Source organism: Trifolium pratense, linkage group LG1 (assembly GCF_020283565.1).
Source record: "Trifolium pratense cultivar HEN17-A07 linkage group LG1, ARS_RC_1.1, whole genome shotgun sequence".
Taxonomy (NCBI): Eukaryota; Viridiplantae; Streptophyta; class Magnoliopsida; order Fabales; family Fabaceae; genus Trifolium; species Trifolium pratense.
The window spans coordinates 12,694,994-12,714,013 of NC_060059.1; the positions used below are offsets into that span (position 1 = coordinate 12,694,994).

The 19,020-nt window shown below is 34.1% G+C and overlaps 2 protein-coding genes across 3 annotated transcripts; both read right to left on the bottom strand.

The window, feature by feature from the left end:
• Positions 1 to 6,296: 6,296 nt before the first annotated feature.
• On the bottom strand, positions 6,297 to 10,623 carry LOC123891334. Of its 2 annotated transcripts, XM_045941213.1 has the most exons (5): positions 10,187 to 10,623; positions 10,027 to 10,076; positions 7,722 to 9,206; positions 7,406 to 7,550; positions 6,297 to 7,034 (listed from the first exon to the last, which is right to left on the bottom strand). In XM_045941213.1, exons 1-5 carry the CDS (start codon positions 10,287 to 10,289, stop codon positions 6,427 to 6,429), a joined length of 2,391 nt encoding a protein of 796 aa, XP_045797169.1. In that variant the 5' UTR covers positions 10,290 to 10,623; the 3' UTR covers positions 6,297 to 6,426. The 2 variants fall into 2 exon arrangements, with proteins under 2 accessions (XP_045797169.1, XP_045797232.1); XM_045941276.1 differs by lacking the exons at positions 10,027 to 10,076; positions 10,187 to 10,623 and adding an exon at positions 9,613 to 9,647 and having other exon boundaries at positions 7,722 to 9,401.
• A 2,135-nt stretch (positions 10,624 to 12,758) lies between these two features.
• On the bottom strand, positions 12,759 to 18,754 carry LOC123891464 (ATP-dependent DNA helicase Q-like 1). The gene is made up of 10 exons (XM_045941368.1): positions 18,435 to 18,754; positions 18,046 to 18,353; positions 16,781 to 17,041; positions 16,394 to 16,557; positions 16,137 to 16,233; positions 15,985 to 16,028; positions 14,696 to 14,810; positions 14,246 to 14,599; positions 13,447 to 13,671; positions 12,759 to 13,177 (listed from the first exon to the last, which is right to left on the bottom strand). The coding sequence occupies exons 1-10, from the start codon at positions 18,601 to 18,603 to the stop codon at positions 13,067 to 13,069; spliced, it is 1,848 nt and encodes a 615-aa protein (XP_045797324.1). The 5' UTR covers positions 18,604 to 18,754; the 3' UTR covers positions 12,759 to 13,066.
• Positions 18,755 to 19,020: the final 266 nt, after the last annotated feature.

Genomic DNA, 19,020 nt, shown 5'->3' on the forward strand with positions numbered 1-19,020 from the left:
TGACAACCTTCAATTTAAGCGATTGAACCAGGTGGAGATTGGAGGTTTAATTAAACCCTTTACGGAGGATGAGGTGAAACAAGCTGTGTGGGACTGTGATAGTTATAAAAGCCCGGGTCCTGACGGAATAAATTTCGGTTTCATCAAAGATTTTTGGGCCGAGTTGCGAGGCGACGTTATGCGTTATCTTTCTGACTTTCATCGGAATGGCAGGTTGACTAAAGGTATCAATGCCACTTTCATCGCTTTGATTCCCAAAACAGATAGCCCTCAAAGGTTAAATGACTTTCGGCCTATTTCACTTGTGGGAAGCCTTTATAAAATTCTGGCGAAGGTCTTAGCTAATAGGTTGCGGCAGGTAATTGGCAGTGTAATCTCCGAGTCCCAGACTGCGTTTGTGAAGAACAGACAAATCCTTGATGGTATTCTAATTGCTAACGAGATAGTGGATGAGGCGCGTAAGTCTTCAAAGGATCTGATGTTGTTCAAGGTTGATTTCGAGAAAGCTTATGACTCGGTGGATTGGGGGTATCTAGATGACGTCATGGGGAGAATGTCGTTTCCAACTTTGTGGAGAAAGTGGATTCGTGAGTGTGTTTGCACGGCTACAGCTTCTGTGTTAGTTAATGGTAGTCCGACAGATGAATTCCCTCTTCGGCGAGGTCTTCGGCAGGGTGATCCGCTTTCTCCTTTCCTTTTTCTTTTAGCGGCTGAGGGTCTTAATGTTCTTATGGAAGCGATGGTAGCTCGGAATTTGTTTACGGGATATAGTGTTGGTGGTCAGGAGTCGATAGTGGTGTCGCATCTCCAGTTTGCTGACGATACCCTCTTGATGGGAGTTAAAAGTTGGGCAAATGTTCGGGCTCTTCGAGCTGTTTTAGTGCTTTTTGAGACAATGTCGGGTTTGAAAGTGAATTTTCATAAGAGCATGTTGGTTGGTGTTAATATTCCTGATTCCTGGTTAGACGAAGCTGCGTCTGTCCTGTGCTGTAAAGTGGGAAAGATTCCTTTCCTTTACTTGGGTCTTCAGATTGGGGGTGATCCGCGGCGTTTGGTGTTCTGGGAACCAGTGTTGTCTCGCATAAAGAATCGATTGTCCGGGTGGAAAAGTCGCTTCTTGTCGTTTGGTGGTCGTCTGGTTCTGTTAAAGTCTGTCTTAACCTCTTTACCTGTCTATGCGCTTTCTTTCTTCAAAGCTCCCTCAGGTATCATTTCCTCTATTGAATCTCTTTTCATTAATTTTTTTTGGGGGGGGTGTGAGAATTCTAGGAAAATCTCTTGGGTTAGTTGGAAAGCCATTTGTTTGCGTAAGGAGTTTGGAGGTTTGGGGGTTAGACAGTTGCGTGAGTTTAACCTAGCGTTACTGGGTAAGTGGTGTTGGAGGATGTTGGTGGACAGAGAGGGTTTGTGGTTTAGAGTTTTGGTAGCTCGGTATGGGTTGGAGGGTGGTAGACTTTGTGAGGGAGGTAGGCGAGGTTCAGTATGGTGGAGGGAGATAGTGCGTATTAGGGAAGGTGAGGGTGAGTTAGGTGGGAGTTGGTTTTGGGAGCATGTTTCGAGGAGGGTAGGGGACGGTTCAGATACCCTTTTTTGGACCGATCCTTGGTTGGATGGGATCTCGTTGAAGGAACGATTTGGGCGCCTTTTCGCATTGGCTGTGACCAAATCTCGTTCGGTCGCAGAGATGTTTGCTTTAGGTTGGGGGGCAGATGGAGGGGCGTGGGTGTGGCGGAGGAGTTTGAGGGCGTGGGAGGAGGAGATGTTGGGGGAGTGTCAGTCTTTACTTCTTGACATTTCTTTGCAGGATCAGACTTTGGATAGGTGGCAGTGGTGTCCAGATCCTGATACAGGTTATACTGTCGGGGGAGTTTATCAGATTCTGACTCATCAGACCTCAGTTACGGTGCATGATGCGGAAAACCTTTTATGGCATCCCCAGGTTCCGTTGAAGGTTTCTATTTTTGCGTGGCGCTTATTGCGGGACAGGTTGCCCACGAGAGCAAATCTGGCCATTCGTGGTGTTTTGTCTTCTACTGCTGATACCTGTGTTTTTGGTTGTGGAGTGGCTGAGTCGGCCTACCATTTATTTTCGTCATGTAGCATTGCTGGATCTCTTTGGGACTTAGTTTGTGCATGGGTTGGCATTCCTCCGGTGGCTTTTACTACTTTACGTGACCATTTTGTCCAGTTTACAGTTTCCGCAGGTGTATCTCGAGCGTGGCGATCCTTTCTGCAGCTTCTTTGGCTAGTTTGTGTTTGGGTGATATGGACAGAGAGAAATCACCGCCTGTTCAAAGGCTCAACAGACACACCTCATCTTTTGTTGGACAAGATCAAGCTTTTCTCCTTTAGGTGGTTGAAGCCGACGAATATCACGTTAGTTTCAAACTACCATAGCTGGTGGTCTAGTCCTTTGTTATGTTTGGGCCTTGTATGATTTGTCTGTGCTTGTATTTGCATTTCCTTGACTTTAGTGTAAACTTTTGTAGTCTACCTTGGTACGTCTTGTGCTGGGAAGACTTTTTGTGTTAATATATTCCATTTTGGCTTCTTCAAAAAAAAGTTTAGTCACCATATTTTCACTTAAAATCTTAAAATATTATGCACATGAATCATATCATGCATATCTTCATCAATATCTACTCTTTCATTCAATATTACATTTTTAATTCACACTTAACACATCAACTAGAAAAAAACATAAAAGTATAATTGTGAACCAAAATTATATAAATAAAAATATATTAAAGATGAGTCATAACAATACTCTTTTTCTTTCGTATCCATAAATTTAATTAGCTCTATTAATAAGGACATTGCATCTAATATGCAGAACCATAATTCGAACTCTAATACTCTCACTTATTCATTTTAAAATGTGACATATAACCACTAAACTAATTGACAAAAAATAATATTTTTTTAATATTTTCTCTAACATTCACTCTAGTTGTATATAATACATGTGACGTGAGTCTCACTCTCACCATTTTATATATGATATTTTTAAAATGAGAGATCAACTTTGATTTTATCAAATTTTATAAAGGAAGTGTTAAAGAATTTTGAAAATATTGTATTCTTAATAATCTTCTATAATAATTAATAAACATCATACTTATATAGTATATGAAATTGTGACAAACAACGCATAATATAATTTTTGGAGCGATTTGGATAATTTAACTGATTTAAATTAAATTAAAAGTTAAAATAATTGAGATGTAAAAGAATCCGAGTTAAGTTTTGGTGAAGAAAAAAATCTAATATTAATAACTAATTACTTTGTAACTTTTTTGGAAAAAAAATAATAACACATAATACAATTTTGCCATATGCCTACATTGCTATTATTGTGAAAAAATGTCTAAAGTAATATTACAAAGTTGCCCTTTCCTTTGTCTTTTAACAACATAGATTGCCATTCATTATTCTTTTCTACTTTTTATAGCTTAACTTAATTTTTGAAAAATCTTAACATGTATTTTTAAGACACATATTAAAATATTAAATATGAAAATTTTATGTTTTAAAGTGTGCATTTAATTTTTCAATAACTTAAATTTTAATTCTTACAATAACTAATTATTAAAAAAAAAAACATGTGGCCTTAGAATTTTAGAAATATGTTAACTTAATTTTTTTTTATTTCCGTTTTCGGACAAACCAAAATTGTACATTGGGAAAACAAAATTATTAGTTGAGTCGGTTGGATGGGCAACTACGTGAGGCATTCCACTTTATGCTTTGCTTCTTTATGTATCTTTCTCTCCCTTTTTGTTGTTTTTCATATGCATAGGTGTTTGATGATGAATCATTCTGTTAAGTTATTATTTTGGAATTCCTTTATTAACTGTGTATATGAATGTAGCTACCAAGAGTTTACCTGTTTTATTCACCAAAAAGTCAATGAAAATTACACTATCTTAATCGATATTTACTTGTTTTTGACAATTGTGGGAACTTGAGTTTATCAGCAATTGAAAATAATAAACAAAGTTTTTTGTTTTTACTTATAGGAGAAGATAAGAAACTCAACTCAGTGACAACGACCACTTCCTTACCTATAAACTAATCTCTAGATAAAGCTAAATTCTAATGATCATTTTGGACATTAATTTTAATTAGGGTCAATTTATTTAAACCCTTGTTTACAAATATTTAAGGATATTATACGGTCTGTGAGAAGGGTTATAATAACTTTGTAATCATTAGTTGAATTTTTTGAAATATATTTAGACTACACAATCTTGTAATCAAATTTATGAGATTAATATTTTTTATAAAGATTGGAAAAATCATCTAGATATTATTAGTATTGAATGAAAAATTGTAACCAAAAAAGTATTGAATGAAAAATTAGTAAATGTTGACTATATTTTTTCAAGACGAATGTTATCGGTATGAAAAATTTTATAACTTTATATCGAGATTTGAGTTAAAGATGGACGTTGATTTCGGAGGAATTTATGATACCATTTTAGAATTGAGAGTTAAGCTTAATTCAACTCTACAAATCCGGCTTGTAAAGTGATGATTGTTTCTTACTTATAAACCATTGTTCATGCCAAATCACATCTGATGTGGACTTTTTAACACCCCCTCACGCCCTGCACTACTTGACTTAGTGCGTGAATATAAATGGCGGGGTGGCCTGATAGTAGGTGGTTCAACGGATCTTGGAGAAACGCTGATAGTGATACCATCATAAAATTAGTAGTTGGGCTTAACTCAACCCTATAAACATATATTCAGACCATCTTAAAATCGATGTGAGATTTCTTAACAAATGTGACATGTTGCCTCTATGTGAAACAAGACACAAAATTACCAACATATCTCGAAAACAGACTTTCATCGTTGTTATCCCGACTTCAACAAAAAAATTAGCATCAACATTATATGTTACCTAGCTAATGCGAGGTTTTTTCAATCTACCGATATTAGGAAATGCAAAAATATAGTATGTAATTTCAATCATTTTACGCATCATATGCAATTCGTTGACTTTGTTCGGTAAGCTAATATTGTCATTCTAGACTATACATCATTTCATTTATGTGGTGATAAATACTAAAAAAAAAAAAAAGGCGTTGCAAACATCCCCTATTTTAAAAATTTAAAATTATCGTGAATAAAACATTGAAATTGAATTCCGTCAAAAAAAAAAAACATTGAAATTGAAAAAACAAAATAAACAAACACCGGAGAATTGGAGAACTTTAAATTAAGAAAAATAAAAAAGGCGCAGGTGTACGTAACTATTTGCATAGGATCCTTCACAGCTAATACCGAGTATATTCTTCTAACAATGGTACTCACTCTACTCTACAACTAAAAAATCATTAAATTATGAATTTATATTAAAAAAAATGCTAAACAGTGTAAAAATAGTATGACATCAGAGTTTCTACAATCAACTTTTTAAAAGTTTAAAAAATATTGTTTTTTTTTAATTTTTTTTTTAATTTCCTTAATCAGTATTCCGGAACACCGGTTAGCATGACCCTTTGTAAAAATATATCCCGTACTAATAATTAAATTATGAATGACTATTATAAAAGAAGATACTAGTACTCCTTAGAGCATCCACAATGGAGATACTTATTTTTGAGTACTTAACTAGCCCCAACGTGTACACATCACTCATTTATATATCACCAATAACTATACATCATTATAAATACGACCCACGAAAATAAAATAGGTATTAATGCTTATTGTAGAACTAGTACCTATTAGGTACTCAAATGAATATTGCTCCGATAATAATACATAATAAATATCATAAATACCTAATAGATACTATACCATCATTAAACATAATAATCAATCTGTATTAAAACGTCATAGAAAGCAGAGTCTCTTTTCAGTTTTCTCCAAATCCAAGAAAGGAAAAAGAATACCAATATATTATCATCGTCAGTGGGAGGGTGGATGGTAAATGAAATAAATTAAATAGGATTAAGTAATGTATTAATTTACTTTATATAAGTTTTTTGCATAAGGAAGGAAAGGCAATATCTAGCGTATCAAAATCTGACGATTGATTTAGAGTGCACATCACCAGATTTGCTTGATGAAAGAAAGACTTGAAATAAGGATGAAAGCACATGCTATGTTCTACTAGATTTGTTTTTGACATGTGATGTTAGTTGACAATGCAGATCATACAATTAATTATCTAATTGACCCAAAAAACATCTTGTATTTTGTCTTCATATATAGACAAACATGAAATTGTCACTGAGACATCAACACCGATAATTATCTAAAAAAAATAGAATAACGGAATGTAACCAAATATGTTGCACACTGATACGCCTTCAATATTAAGTGTTGGTGCTAACACGAGTTTTCTTTTGTTGGTTCGGCGAAAAAACAGAAAGCTTAGAGGCCAACACATAATGGTTGGGGACCAAGGGATTAAACAAGCCACAAATCATAAACCAATTCATCTATCAAATATGTTACAATGTCAAGTTCAAGTTCTAAGCCATTTTCAGAAACTTCAATGTCAAAGTCAAGCCATCTACCTAATGGAGTGTTCATGTCCTTGCTAACAATCTCATCCACAACTACATCTTCTTCCATGCTTCTAATCTCCAACATATCCTTATACACTTCTTCTGCTAAACACCTCTTCCTCATACTAACTGATTCCACATATCTAGGCCATGCTTTGTACCATGAAACAAAAACTTGCCTACATCTTAATTCTAAGAACTCTCTTACACAGTCAAATATAGCTTTCCTTTCAAGCTTAGAGTACTCTTCATAGCTTTTTACACCAGTTTTTTTATTCTCCAAAAGCTCAAAGAGAGTTGGCATTATTATATTGTTTGTCTCACCTACCATTAATTCTTCTTCCATCAATTCTGCATTGCTAAGTATATCCTTTACATACTCAAGTTCCATCATCCTTGTAGAGCTTTTCTTAGACCAATTCTTCTTGTAGTTAGGTGATATAGATTCATTTATTTGAGAACTAGATACTTCTTCATCTTGCATGGAAGAATAAACTGTGCTGCCTCCTAAAAAAAATGTTACATATGGACATACATTAATATTTTATGGATGTAGTATGTATCTAGGGGTGTAAGCGGATCAGGAAAAATCGATCAAACCGATAAACCAAACCAAACCAAAAATTAACCAATCTAATTTGGTTTAGATAAGAAACTGAACAAAACCGAAGAAAACCGAGCTAGTTTGCAGCATCTCCTAAGTTACATTATCTCATGTGTCTCATTGACTGTTTAGAAATAACTTTTTCACTAGCATGTCTTAAGGATATTCAAAACCATGGAATGTTGCAATTATAAATTATATAAGAAAGTGAAAGTTGCTAGAGATTAAAATATGTTCATCAGAAGTGTAAAGAAAATCAAGATTAAAACAATACCATGTGTGCTATCTTCACAATCCAAGTAAGTTTTACTGGTGAAATGATTTTCATGAAAAGTAGTAAGAGTTCTTGTATGCTGATAACATGATCCATTTCCGCTTTCACTATTGCTGCTACACCTCGGATATTCGGTTGGTAATATCTACACAAGTGAAGAATGTTTGGTTAATAAAAGCATAATGAGTGTCCTCTTCATCCGCTCGAGTCATATAGACATCAAAGATAATATACTATGTTTAATACTTCAAAATCAAAATAAAATCCATAACAAATGAAAATGAGTAATTAACATTATAAAAGAAGTAAGAGAGACCTGAAGTTGCTGATTCATGTTAAGCACCATATTATCACTTGAAGAACAACAATTGTCATCCATGTTGTAGAGGTGAAAGCTATTGCCATGTTCCCTTGATGAGTTGCATACCATGCTGTTAAATCTGTCTTCCGAAATAGGTTTAAAACCAACAGAACACCCTTCTATTTCCGAGGTACATTGAGGTGGGTTAATGTGAGATAACATGACACTTAATGCATCAACATCTATTACATTTAACTTGGTATGAGATAATGATAATTTTTTGGGATAAACCTTATCACTATGATCAAAAGAATCGACATCAATTATGGTCCTTGTTTTCATCGCTTGCTCAATAGTTGATCGCGACTCAGACATTTTTTTCCTCAATGGAGATGTAAATGTAAATGAAATGACATCCCTGCTTTCTTTCATGCTAAATGCATCTTGGTGAAGACTTTCATCAATTGTAACATTACATTTTATGGACTTGCTTTCATAAGAACATCGTGCATCATTCTGATCATACCTTTTCTTTTGGGAAGAACTCTTTCTTTTAGATACCGAAAACTCCTTTTGCTTATCAGTTACTCTTGTGCTTGATCTTTTGGACTCAATGTTGGAATTAACAGCACATTTGTTTGTTGTCTTCCTAGCTCCAGCCGAACTTTCTGAAGAACGAGTTTGTGTTGGCTTATTAGTGTCCACTTTTGAAGTTGATTTACCTTTGCTGGTCACACCATTCTGCCTAAGAACATTGATGTTTTCGCCATGACAATTTTTCTGCTTCATGTATCTCCTATTTCCATTCAAATTCAACATATCCCTACTTTGAACATTGGTTTTGGACGGCGTTACAAGTGAATCAGATTTTCCTTTACCTCGGCGCAAGTTATTATTTTCTGAATCTCTTGAACCTATGACGGTTGGACTAGACTTATATAAGTTGCTGCTCCTAACAGTAGGTTTTCCATTCACGTTCAACTTTGATCCACGTGGCGCCACTTTCAACTTCTCTTCCGGATCAAGAGTTCTCAAGGGAACAGATAAAGATCCAACTGAAGACATTCTGTTCCTCGTATATGGCCGGGGACTTACCTCAATGTTCTTAACATCTTCCGCCTTTATATATGATACATTCTTAGATTGCGTATAACCATGACATTTGATGGGAGACAAAAGTTTATTGCAAGTAACTGAAATAGGTTTAGCAGACCTTAGATGCAAAGTTTCATTTTGAAATTTCTTCATTGTTGATGATTCAATGGCACCCGAAAAAGACTTGTTCGACTTAAGTGCGGTGTTTGTGGGATCTACATTGCAATAGTCCGGCTTTGAATGAAGAACAATCTCATGAAACTGAGAAGTTTCAAGAGAGACAGTTGGAACATCAGGAAGTGAATCCAAACCCATGAGTCTGGCTACTAGCCCTATGGATTTATTAGTCCCACATTCTTCATCACTACTTGCAATATTAGTAGTTTTTTCTCCATTCTCATCTATCTTTATCTGAAACAATTGTAATAACAATAAATAAATTAATAATAGTAAGCAATAACAGGAGTAAACCATCAACTTCGTCCTTGACTTTGTAGAGCGCTTTCAAATGAATATTTTAAAAAGGTCTATGACTATGTCAAATTTTACTCATATTAGTCTTTTTCAAAGTATGCTAGCTAGAGACTAAATTGATAGTAACTGTAAATGTATGAGATATAATCACATAAATAGATATAGATTAAGGATTTACTAATCCTATTGTTGTAATCTAGCTAAGTCCTTTGTGTAGTAAAGCACACTATATAAAGAGAAACAGTCTCGCTTGTATCAGATATTGGAAAAAGAAAATAAACAGAAACCCAAAAGTTGTTAAGAGTTTGTTATGCGTTCTTTGTAAATTTACAATAACTGGTAGATAAACTTAAGGGCCAAATTGACAATAAGTTGATAAAATGTAGGGACTCAATTGATATTTGATAGTAAGCGGTTAAATATAAGGATTAATTAAATAGCTTAATATAGTCAATAATCTTCTTAAAATATTTAGGCTAAATTGTACTTTTGACCCGTCTAACTTTCACAAACTTGCCACGTTAGCATGTCATGTGAGTCGCTGTCCACGTGTGTGTTGTCATGATAACGTGGCATGTGTATCACTGTCCACGTGTGTGTTGACTTGGTCAAAATCAGTTGCCGGTTGGGGTGCAAAGGCTACATAGGCAGAGACTAATTTGACGGTTTTCTCGCAATAAACTACGAAGAAAAAAGAGTTAAAAAAACTAAGAAACCAAGAAAGGTTGGAAAAAATTCACATTATACTGACCTGTGACATTGGCATGATTTTCATGTTTTCCTTTGCTTGGTTTGAAACATCTACAAATAATGTAGCAAAAATATTCAGAATAGAAACATCATATATAGTTACTATTAGAGATACAATATATCATAACAAAGCCAGAAAATAAAACAATGAAAACAATTACCAGGTAAATTAGGATTGTCACAAAATCGCTTCTTTTGAGATTTTTCATTCCAATCAAAGAAGCTGAGGAAACTTCCCTTGGAATGTCTTTTCTTCATTATCATCAACAAAGAAAAGAAAAAGAGTATTTTTTACGCTTATTTTCTTTCAAGAACCTGTAACCAAAATATGCTGGAGATAGAGGAAAATGGGTAACTTGAAATTTGCAAACAGAAATGGTTGCACTATGTTTATCATGTTAGACAAACATGAATTAGTGTTTCAATTTTGAAGGTATCAAAAACCAGAATTTTTGTTTTGTGTGACTGTTAAATGAGTTAGTTTCCTTTGTCTCCAAGAAGAAGAAGAAGAAGAAGAGAGTGAGTAAAATGGTTTGAGTAGAAAACAATCAAAATTTGGAAAGAGTAGAAAGGAAGAAAAGTCTGCAAATGCCAACACTTGTTTGTGTGTGTCTCCTCACGGGTGGGGCCTAAATTAAATCAAAAGTTTAAGGACATTGGGTAGAGGAATAAATAGAGATTTTTTGTAAAATATTTTTTTTGAACTGAATACTTATGATTAAATGAGATTAAGGATTTTGTTAGGATTTTAGAAAATAGTTATACGGTTGGCCCGGTGACCGAAGTGAAAGAGTTAGGGAGTGAAGTGATAAGAGTAGTATCTAGTTTGATTTTCATTTCTATCAAAAACTAACAAATTAACGATCTAAATATTGAGAGTATTATAACATCTGAAATTGAATTTGGAGAATTTATTCAAACCCCCTAAAATCTTCTTCCAATACAATATTTTTAGTTCCTCAAATTAGAGAAATTTATTTTATGAAGAACAATAAACACCTAAAAACCCTCCCCTCCCTAAACCCTTGATTCCCTAAAGTTCTTCCCTCCTCTCTAAACTCTCAAAAAGACTTATACTTTGTTTGGGAGTTTAGAGGAGATGTGAGGTTGGAGCTTTCAGGAGGAAATTAGAGAGAAAAATTGAAAAATTATAAACATTTTTTTCTTGGTAAAGAATTTTAATTTTAAACATTTTTTTAGAGTGTTTTGTAGGAAATGATAAATGAGTGCTTTTGATTAATATATATATATATATATATTTTTTGGTATAAAAGAGATGCAAAACTCCAAAAAAAGAAACTAAAAAACTAAACGAACACTCTGAGGCAAGTGCCACATGATTAATATATTTTTTATTTTATATTATGAAGAATACAAAATCCTCTATTCTTTCCACTTACTCCTACTTGTTTTACAAAAAGCTCTCCCTCTCTTTCCCTTCAAACTTGCAAACAAAGTCTTAAAAGAATTAGTGGTGTTTTTTCACTTAAGAATAACTAGAACCTAGAAGTATACCAACAAAATTGTGTTTAGTATCAGACAATGTTTAGAATAAAATTATCTTCGGTTGAAAGAACCAAGGAATTTTATCTGCTTTCACATGTACAAGGTGGTTTTAGTTACGATCACAATATAAGAGGGGAGACACAATGCAGTTATAAAGATGACTTGGTGATTGAGATGAATGAGATAGAGAACGAACTGGTGGAGGTTAGAGGTTCGATTTCGGAGACACAATTCAACGTAATAGTAAATACATTGATAAAATTAATTTTTTTCCTTTTACATTTAGAGTTTTTATATTTGTACATATCTACTTTCATAACACTCATTCAACACCTTATTTTCTCTCTATCTCTATCTTTCTATCACATAATTTATTTGTCACATTATTTATCACATCACTCTCCCTATTTTTTGGACTAGGTATTTGCTACAATAGAAAACAAACGCAGTTACACACAATAATCGATCTCAACCATTGATTTCACATTGAACGATTTATATATTAGACGATTAATAATGACGCATTTACATCGGGCAATCTTTTTCCTATTTTTGTCTCTCAAGATGTAAAAATGGTGTCCGGGTATACATAGATTATTAATCAAGTGACAACTATTAATCAAACTAGACCAGAAAAACTATTAATCAAACGACATTAGTCCATTCCGTAAAGAACAGTGCCACGGTGCACTCAAAATTAAAATAATTTTCCTCAAAGGACACTCCACTTTATTGGTGCCCTAATGCACTTACAATATAGAAATAAATAATAAATGCATGCATTTGTTCAAGCAAAAGTGAAAGGGACTTCAGTGACAATACGTGCTCGATGTTCAATTAATATGCTGATCAGTTATCAGAATTGGCCTCAGTAGATTTTATGGTGGATTTCCGAGGTATACAGTAAGAAGTTTTATGGAACTGACATTAATAGATGCATTAATAGGAATCGTGCTATTAAATTCAGAAATTCAAAATATTAAATGTATAATTCCACTGGTCTCTTCCCTAAAACAATGTGTTCCTACGTGCATCCCTTTCCCATATTAACTAAGAAAATGTTTTAATTTCTGATAAATTAGTAGCTCCTGTACTTGAAGGACCTGTAGAAGGAAACAGTGTGACTTCAAAGAAGATGCCCAGACCAATGTGATCAAGAAAGAATCTATAGGTGCCATTTGACTCTTTCTACTATACTTAGAAGTTTTGGTGGTACCAATTACAAAATCTTGGATGATCAATTTTTATTTTTGTATATACTGTGGTGGAATACATCTATTGCCTTAAAATTAGATCTGAAAAATTTGATGATCTAGAGAGATATTTTAACTTTTCAACCGGGTACAACATAACTATAAAATAAAAAGGTCTGCTGAGATGCTGTTTGGAACTGCAGCAGGAATGCTGTTGCCACACTATATGATTGAAGCTACCAATTGGAGCTTCGAAATGGACGCACGTTTAATTACTTGCAAATGCCAAAGCAAACACATGTTGAATGGGTTAGAACACAGCAGAGTTGATACTGAAGCAACTCACAATGCAGTCTTAAGACAATTATCACAAGGGCTAGAGCCATTCTTGCAAGACTTTCTATCGAAAGATTCTCCGAAGTGTTTGAGTAAGGTTTGTCTCCGGCATTCATCCTAAACATTCAAACCAGATAAAATTCAATATTTTGTGGATAAAAGTCTTTCGGCATCAGGGGGTCAATTTACACCATAAATATGGGTGAAAAAGTTATGGACAAATTTTATACGAAATAAAATGGTCAACTCAATTCAATTTTTTATCCCATTTTCAAGAGTGTTGAACTGACTGTGTGTGTGTGTGTGTGTGTGTGTGTGTGTGTGTGTGAGAGAGAGAGAGAGAGAGAGAGAGAGAGAGATGTTGAAATGTAAGGGAGCTTCCTTACCTTTAATTCACAGTACTGTTGCATCATTTTGGCTTGAGCCATTGCTGTCTTAAAACTGTCCTTCTTATATACTTGGCCGTTTCTTATCATGCATACTACTCTACTAAAATCTTTCTTCTGGTATAGAGCAATGCATACGGCAGGAAGATTATCTCTTCCAGCCCTTCCTGATTCTTGATAATAGCTTTCAATTGATTTTGACATCGTGTTGTGGACGACAAATCGCTGAAAGAAACACAACAAGAAAAGGATAATTTGAGTAACAAAGAACGTTAAAACTCATATCACTAAGAATTTGTATAGCATTTAAAAACCTTGCATGGGGTTATAGTTGCCTTAGCCAAGCATTCAAATGCTTAAATAACAGGCATATTCAATATTAATATATTAATTTTATTAGGCATATTTGACTATAGTGCTTATAGAGTTTGCATTTATACTTTCAGCCTGTGCTTAAGCAGGATAGACAAGATCTCTAGGGATTTGAATAATTGTGCATAACTGTAAATGATAATTTGTATCTTAAATTTGGCTATGTCAATCATGAATAGAAGGCTTGGAGATGACTTCCTAATTTATAAGTATACGTGAAGGTTTTTGATAAATGCACTGCTAGAAAGATGCTACAAATGAGGGTTGGTCCCTCTGTCATTTTGTAGGTCATCATACTGGTGGTCATTGATTATGCAACAAATCACTAGTGGACCATTCAGTTTGTTTATTAACTATAATGCTACTGAATCATTTACAGAGTGATAACAACACTATCATGGTAATTTAGAAAAGTATCTCAACTTACAACATCAGGCTTGTCTATCCCCATCCCAAAAGCAATAGTTGCACATACAATATGGACCTCTCCATCATGCCATTTCTTTTGAACGGCAACTCTCTGGCGGGCAGCCAAGCCGGCATGGTAATATGCTGCCTTAATTTTACATTTCTCATTCAAGAATTTTGATACCTCAACGCATTCACTTTTTGAAAGGCAGTATACAATGCCACACTGACTCTTGAAACGATCCATTAGTAGTTGTCCAAGCTGCTTCAGTGGTTCCTTTGTCTTAACAATCACTTCATATTTCAAATTTGGTCTGTCAAAGCTTCTTTCAAGAACAATTGCATGTGGAATTCTTAAAGCATTTAAGATGTCCTGAAACAAATCCAATATAAGGCCAAGAAAAAAAGGGAGGGGACTATACTTAATATAGCTTATCCGTGTATAATAGCAGTTTGCTATTCTAATTACCTTGCGAACTGGGTGTGTTGCAGTGGCAGTCAATGCCATGACAGGTACATGCGGAAAATGTTGCTTAAGAGATCCTAATCCACGATAATCAGGCCGGAAATCATGTCCCCATTGGCTGAAAAACATCATTTTTAATTCAAATTAAAGGTCATGAATGTTATTTATTGACAATATAAATGACATAGCTTTAACAATCCCCAATTGTTTGAGGCATGCCTTTATTACTCTGGCAGTTTAACGTCTGTTTGCACACCTTTGTAGTAGCACCATAATATTTTCATCAATCCAAATTCTTGTAATGAAAGTCGGCGAAACATCCAAAATAATAATATTTCATAAGATCAATGACATTTAAAAACAAAAAAGTTGACACCGTATAAAAATACATTCAAATCAAGTGCTGATTTGATTGAAATAGAGAGAAGGAATTAATAAAAACAATCAAAATCGTATAATATACGGTTTACGGTGTCTGGTATCAACTTTTTATATCAAAATAACATTTTTGTATTTCAACAGACAATTCAATATACAATTTCTATTTTTTCATTATTACTTTTTATCTCTCTCTCTCTCTCTCTCTCTCTCTCTTTTCCAATCAAATAAACACTTACATTGGCTGTATTTTATAGGTGTCCGTATATGTGTTTAGTTTTTGTGTCAAAATATCAATGCTCATTCAATATCTCAAAGAAAGTCAAGAACTGTATCAACCACTACCAGTACAAAGACAAGACATAATACAGACTTCTGGATTATGTAATGACATATCAACTACTTCAAAGAGGTCATGTGTCAGAAGTCAGAAGTCAGAACTCAGAATCAAGAAATGAATCCCTACTGTTCCCCACTTGAACCATCCTTTCATATGTAGACCTTTATCTTCTTTTTTTATTTTAACCATTCAGTTAAAAAAGTTATGAAATTTAGGTAGCTTCTTGAAGACCTTCAAATTCAAACAAATGTAACAAGGTCATACATTTGATTTTAAGATATCACTATATCCAGAATCTGTTGCCAAATTAATTTGCCTATTTTCTCTGATCTACCTCTTAATTAATGGCCAATTGGCCACCACGAGAGTTCAATTCAAAATGACATTTTATGAACAATGGCACTTCAATAGTAATTAATTTTGGAGCTTGTTCATATTGTGTAATCAGTCTGACAGACATATCAGACGCAAAGGGGAAAAGTTACTGGCAAAGTTATGTCTCCGAAATTTCATTTAATTGCACTCACTGATGAAAAATAATTACTGGGATGTACATGAAAAGCACAATGCATACCTAACACAGTGTGCCTCGTCAACAATAAAACCTGCTAGTTGTCCCTGTGAGTTAAAAGGGAGCACCAACAAAATACGCAAATGAGAATTTTATAACCTAGTGTGCTCCATGACACTATTTTATAAAATGTATTCAAATAAATACAATTTTACCTTCTGATGCATGCATTTTAGAATGCCAATAAATGATTGGTTTCCGGCGATTCTCTCAGGTGTCACATACAGGAGCTTGCACGAAGGCTTGTCTTTTCTGTATACAAGAAATAAAACTAATATGAGAAAATATTACACATTAAAGCAATCACTAACTGAAAGGTATTTTTTAAAAAAAATGATACTAATACTATTCTCATGGGTAAATTATAGGACAGATCATGATAAACAAGAATAGAAAAGGAAGTGGATCTCACCTTAGCTCTTGGAGAACAGCTGCAGCTTGTGAAGCAGTTTGTTGAGAATTTAAAAATGTAGCAGGGATTCCAAACTTCAAGTTAAGTGTTATTATCTGATCCTGAATAAGTGAAAGTAAGGGAGACACAACTACTGTAACTCCTGGTTGAAGGGTTGCCGGAAGCTGTAAGCACGAAATAAAATTAACATGTTCAAAAGCATATAAATTAGCATTGAAATATAACAATATAATCATTTGAAACAATCTACATCTTTAGCATTTTTGAGCAGGTAGTTGCTTCAAAACACTATAATCATCATTGGTAGTATTCAGTGGTTAGAAGGATATTATGTCTTAAAAAGAACGATGTGAAACAAAAAATCATGGTTTAAGAGAAAGCAATGACCTGATAGCAAAGAGATTTACCACCCCCAGTAGGCATAAGAATAAAAGAATCTTGTTTAGCCAAAGCTGCTTTACATGCTTGATGCTGCAATGGTCGAAATGTCTTATTACCAAAGATAACGACATTTGCCAATTCAATATCATCTAGCGCCTTCAATTCTTCATAAGTGAGAGTACTATTTCTTTCCTTTGAAGCAAAGGAGGACTGTTTTTTTCTGGAAGTTGATGAAACCGAGCCTGGAGTGATGCCACTTCTGCAATCCTATTACATATAATAACTATTTCAGTATGATCCTAATCCTACTATGTCATTTTAGTCACATCTGGCCAATGGAAATAGATTAAACAAAACCATGTTGAGAATAGTCCTGAAAATTTTTCACCAATTATTATTGCCATCCAAAAGATAATGGTATTTAGAACCATCTAATATTTTCAGTTGATTGTGATCCCTCGAAGGAAGGGCAGGAAAAAAAATCCCATTTGAATGGTTTGGGAACAGCTCGAGACCCCAATCATCAGCGAAACTTCCATTGCAAACTTTATTCGAGTGATACTGATATGAACTAGTATTTTATTATAAAGGAATATAGAAAATCTCCCTTGATGACAATTCTGCAGATCTTCAAGGGTCTGCAACCTCCCACACTTAAGGCCCCTATTTTTCCACAGATGACTAGCTTCCTTCCCCTTTTCTCTCTTCTATTATTTATATTCATTGTTTGTGATCCCGTTTTTCCATCTCTAACTAACTACCCGAGTAATCTCTTAAGTCTTAACTATCTATTGGTTACTAACTAACTAATGATGTCATAACCACATGCCGCATTGGATTTGGCTTACATCCATTTCACATTATTTTCTTATATTGAACTTTATGCACTCCAGTTTGTTTAGTCTTTCATGCATTGTTTTGAATGAGCCCGCCATATAAGCATTAGAATACAATGTAAATCCATATAACAATTTTTCATCCTTAATCCTGTTTGGATATAAACTAACTTAATTAAGTGATTATTGCCTAAGTGTTGATCATAGTATTTGTGTACATCCTATTTCTATAACAAAAAGTAAAACAAAGTCAAACTGTTAGTACTATTTTCATATAAGCTATAAACCTGTGAAGTTCACAAGTGAATCCAAACATATTCATGTATATTTTCTTCATTTAAGAAAGCACAACAATAGCTTTTATTTTGTTCACAAAAATTTGAAATCGCAAATAAAACCGATAATAACAATGATAAAATGAAATTGATTTACTACCGCGGAGTTTGGAGGATGTTGAACCCTAGAAACATTAAAATCTGCACCTTCATCATCACTTGAACCCAACTCCACAAACTTGGTTCGGCATTTCTGAGGTGAATCGTCAACAATATCAACAAAACTTCTAGAAGCATCACCGCACGTGGCAAGACCTTCATCAAGCACGTGATTCAAAGTTCCAACAGCTTGTGATTCCATTTCGCGTAAATCATCCCATTCCTCCGTGTCTTGTACTGATTCCGCCAACGCAACAAGAAAATCATCGCCGCAATGTTCAACGGTGATAAAATCACGACCATCATCACCTTCAATAATAATAATAATAATCGCTTAAGTAATTAAATGATTAATTGATTAATTAAGTAGAAATGAAATGGTTAGTGTACCGTAGAGATCCACAAGACGATCGAAACATTGGATTGCGGAGTGTTCATCGTAGCCGAATTCAAGAGCTAAACTGATTAAACGAACTTTTTCTAACTCTAAATCGTGTTGCTGTTGCTGCTGCTTGTTGTTGTTGTTGTTCTTTCTTCTGCTACTGCTTCCCTTTTCCATTCCCGCGCTAGATATTTTCGTCTTCCAATTCAATTTTTTTGCGCTTCCTTCGTTAATTTTAGGGTAGTAGTGGACTAGTGGTGTTGCTAAACGAAGTCGTATTGCATAATTTACTGTACTAACTTGATCAAAATGTACTATAGTCTTATGGGTGTATGGCTAAGTAGTCCCGGACACTCTTTTAAGCATTTTATTTATAAAAAAAAAAAAAAATTATTCAAAAAATTAATCATCACAATTTTCAATACGTTGACTTTATGCGTTTTCATAAAAATTCTATAAAAAATTTAGCACTATTTAAGGTCTTAAAAATTGTCCGGAGTACTTGTTATCGTTTGCCCAGACTTATTAGTACTATTTTGTGTATATGAACTCATCACATATAATGGATTTAATATATTACACTAAAATTATTTA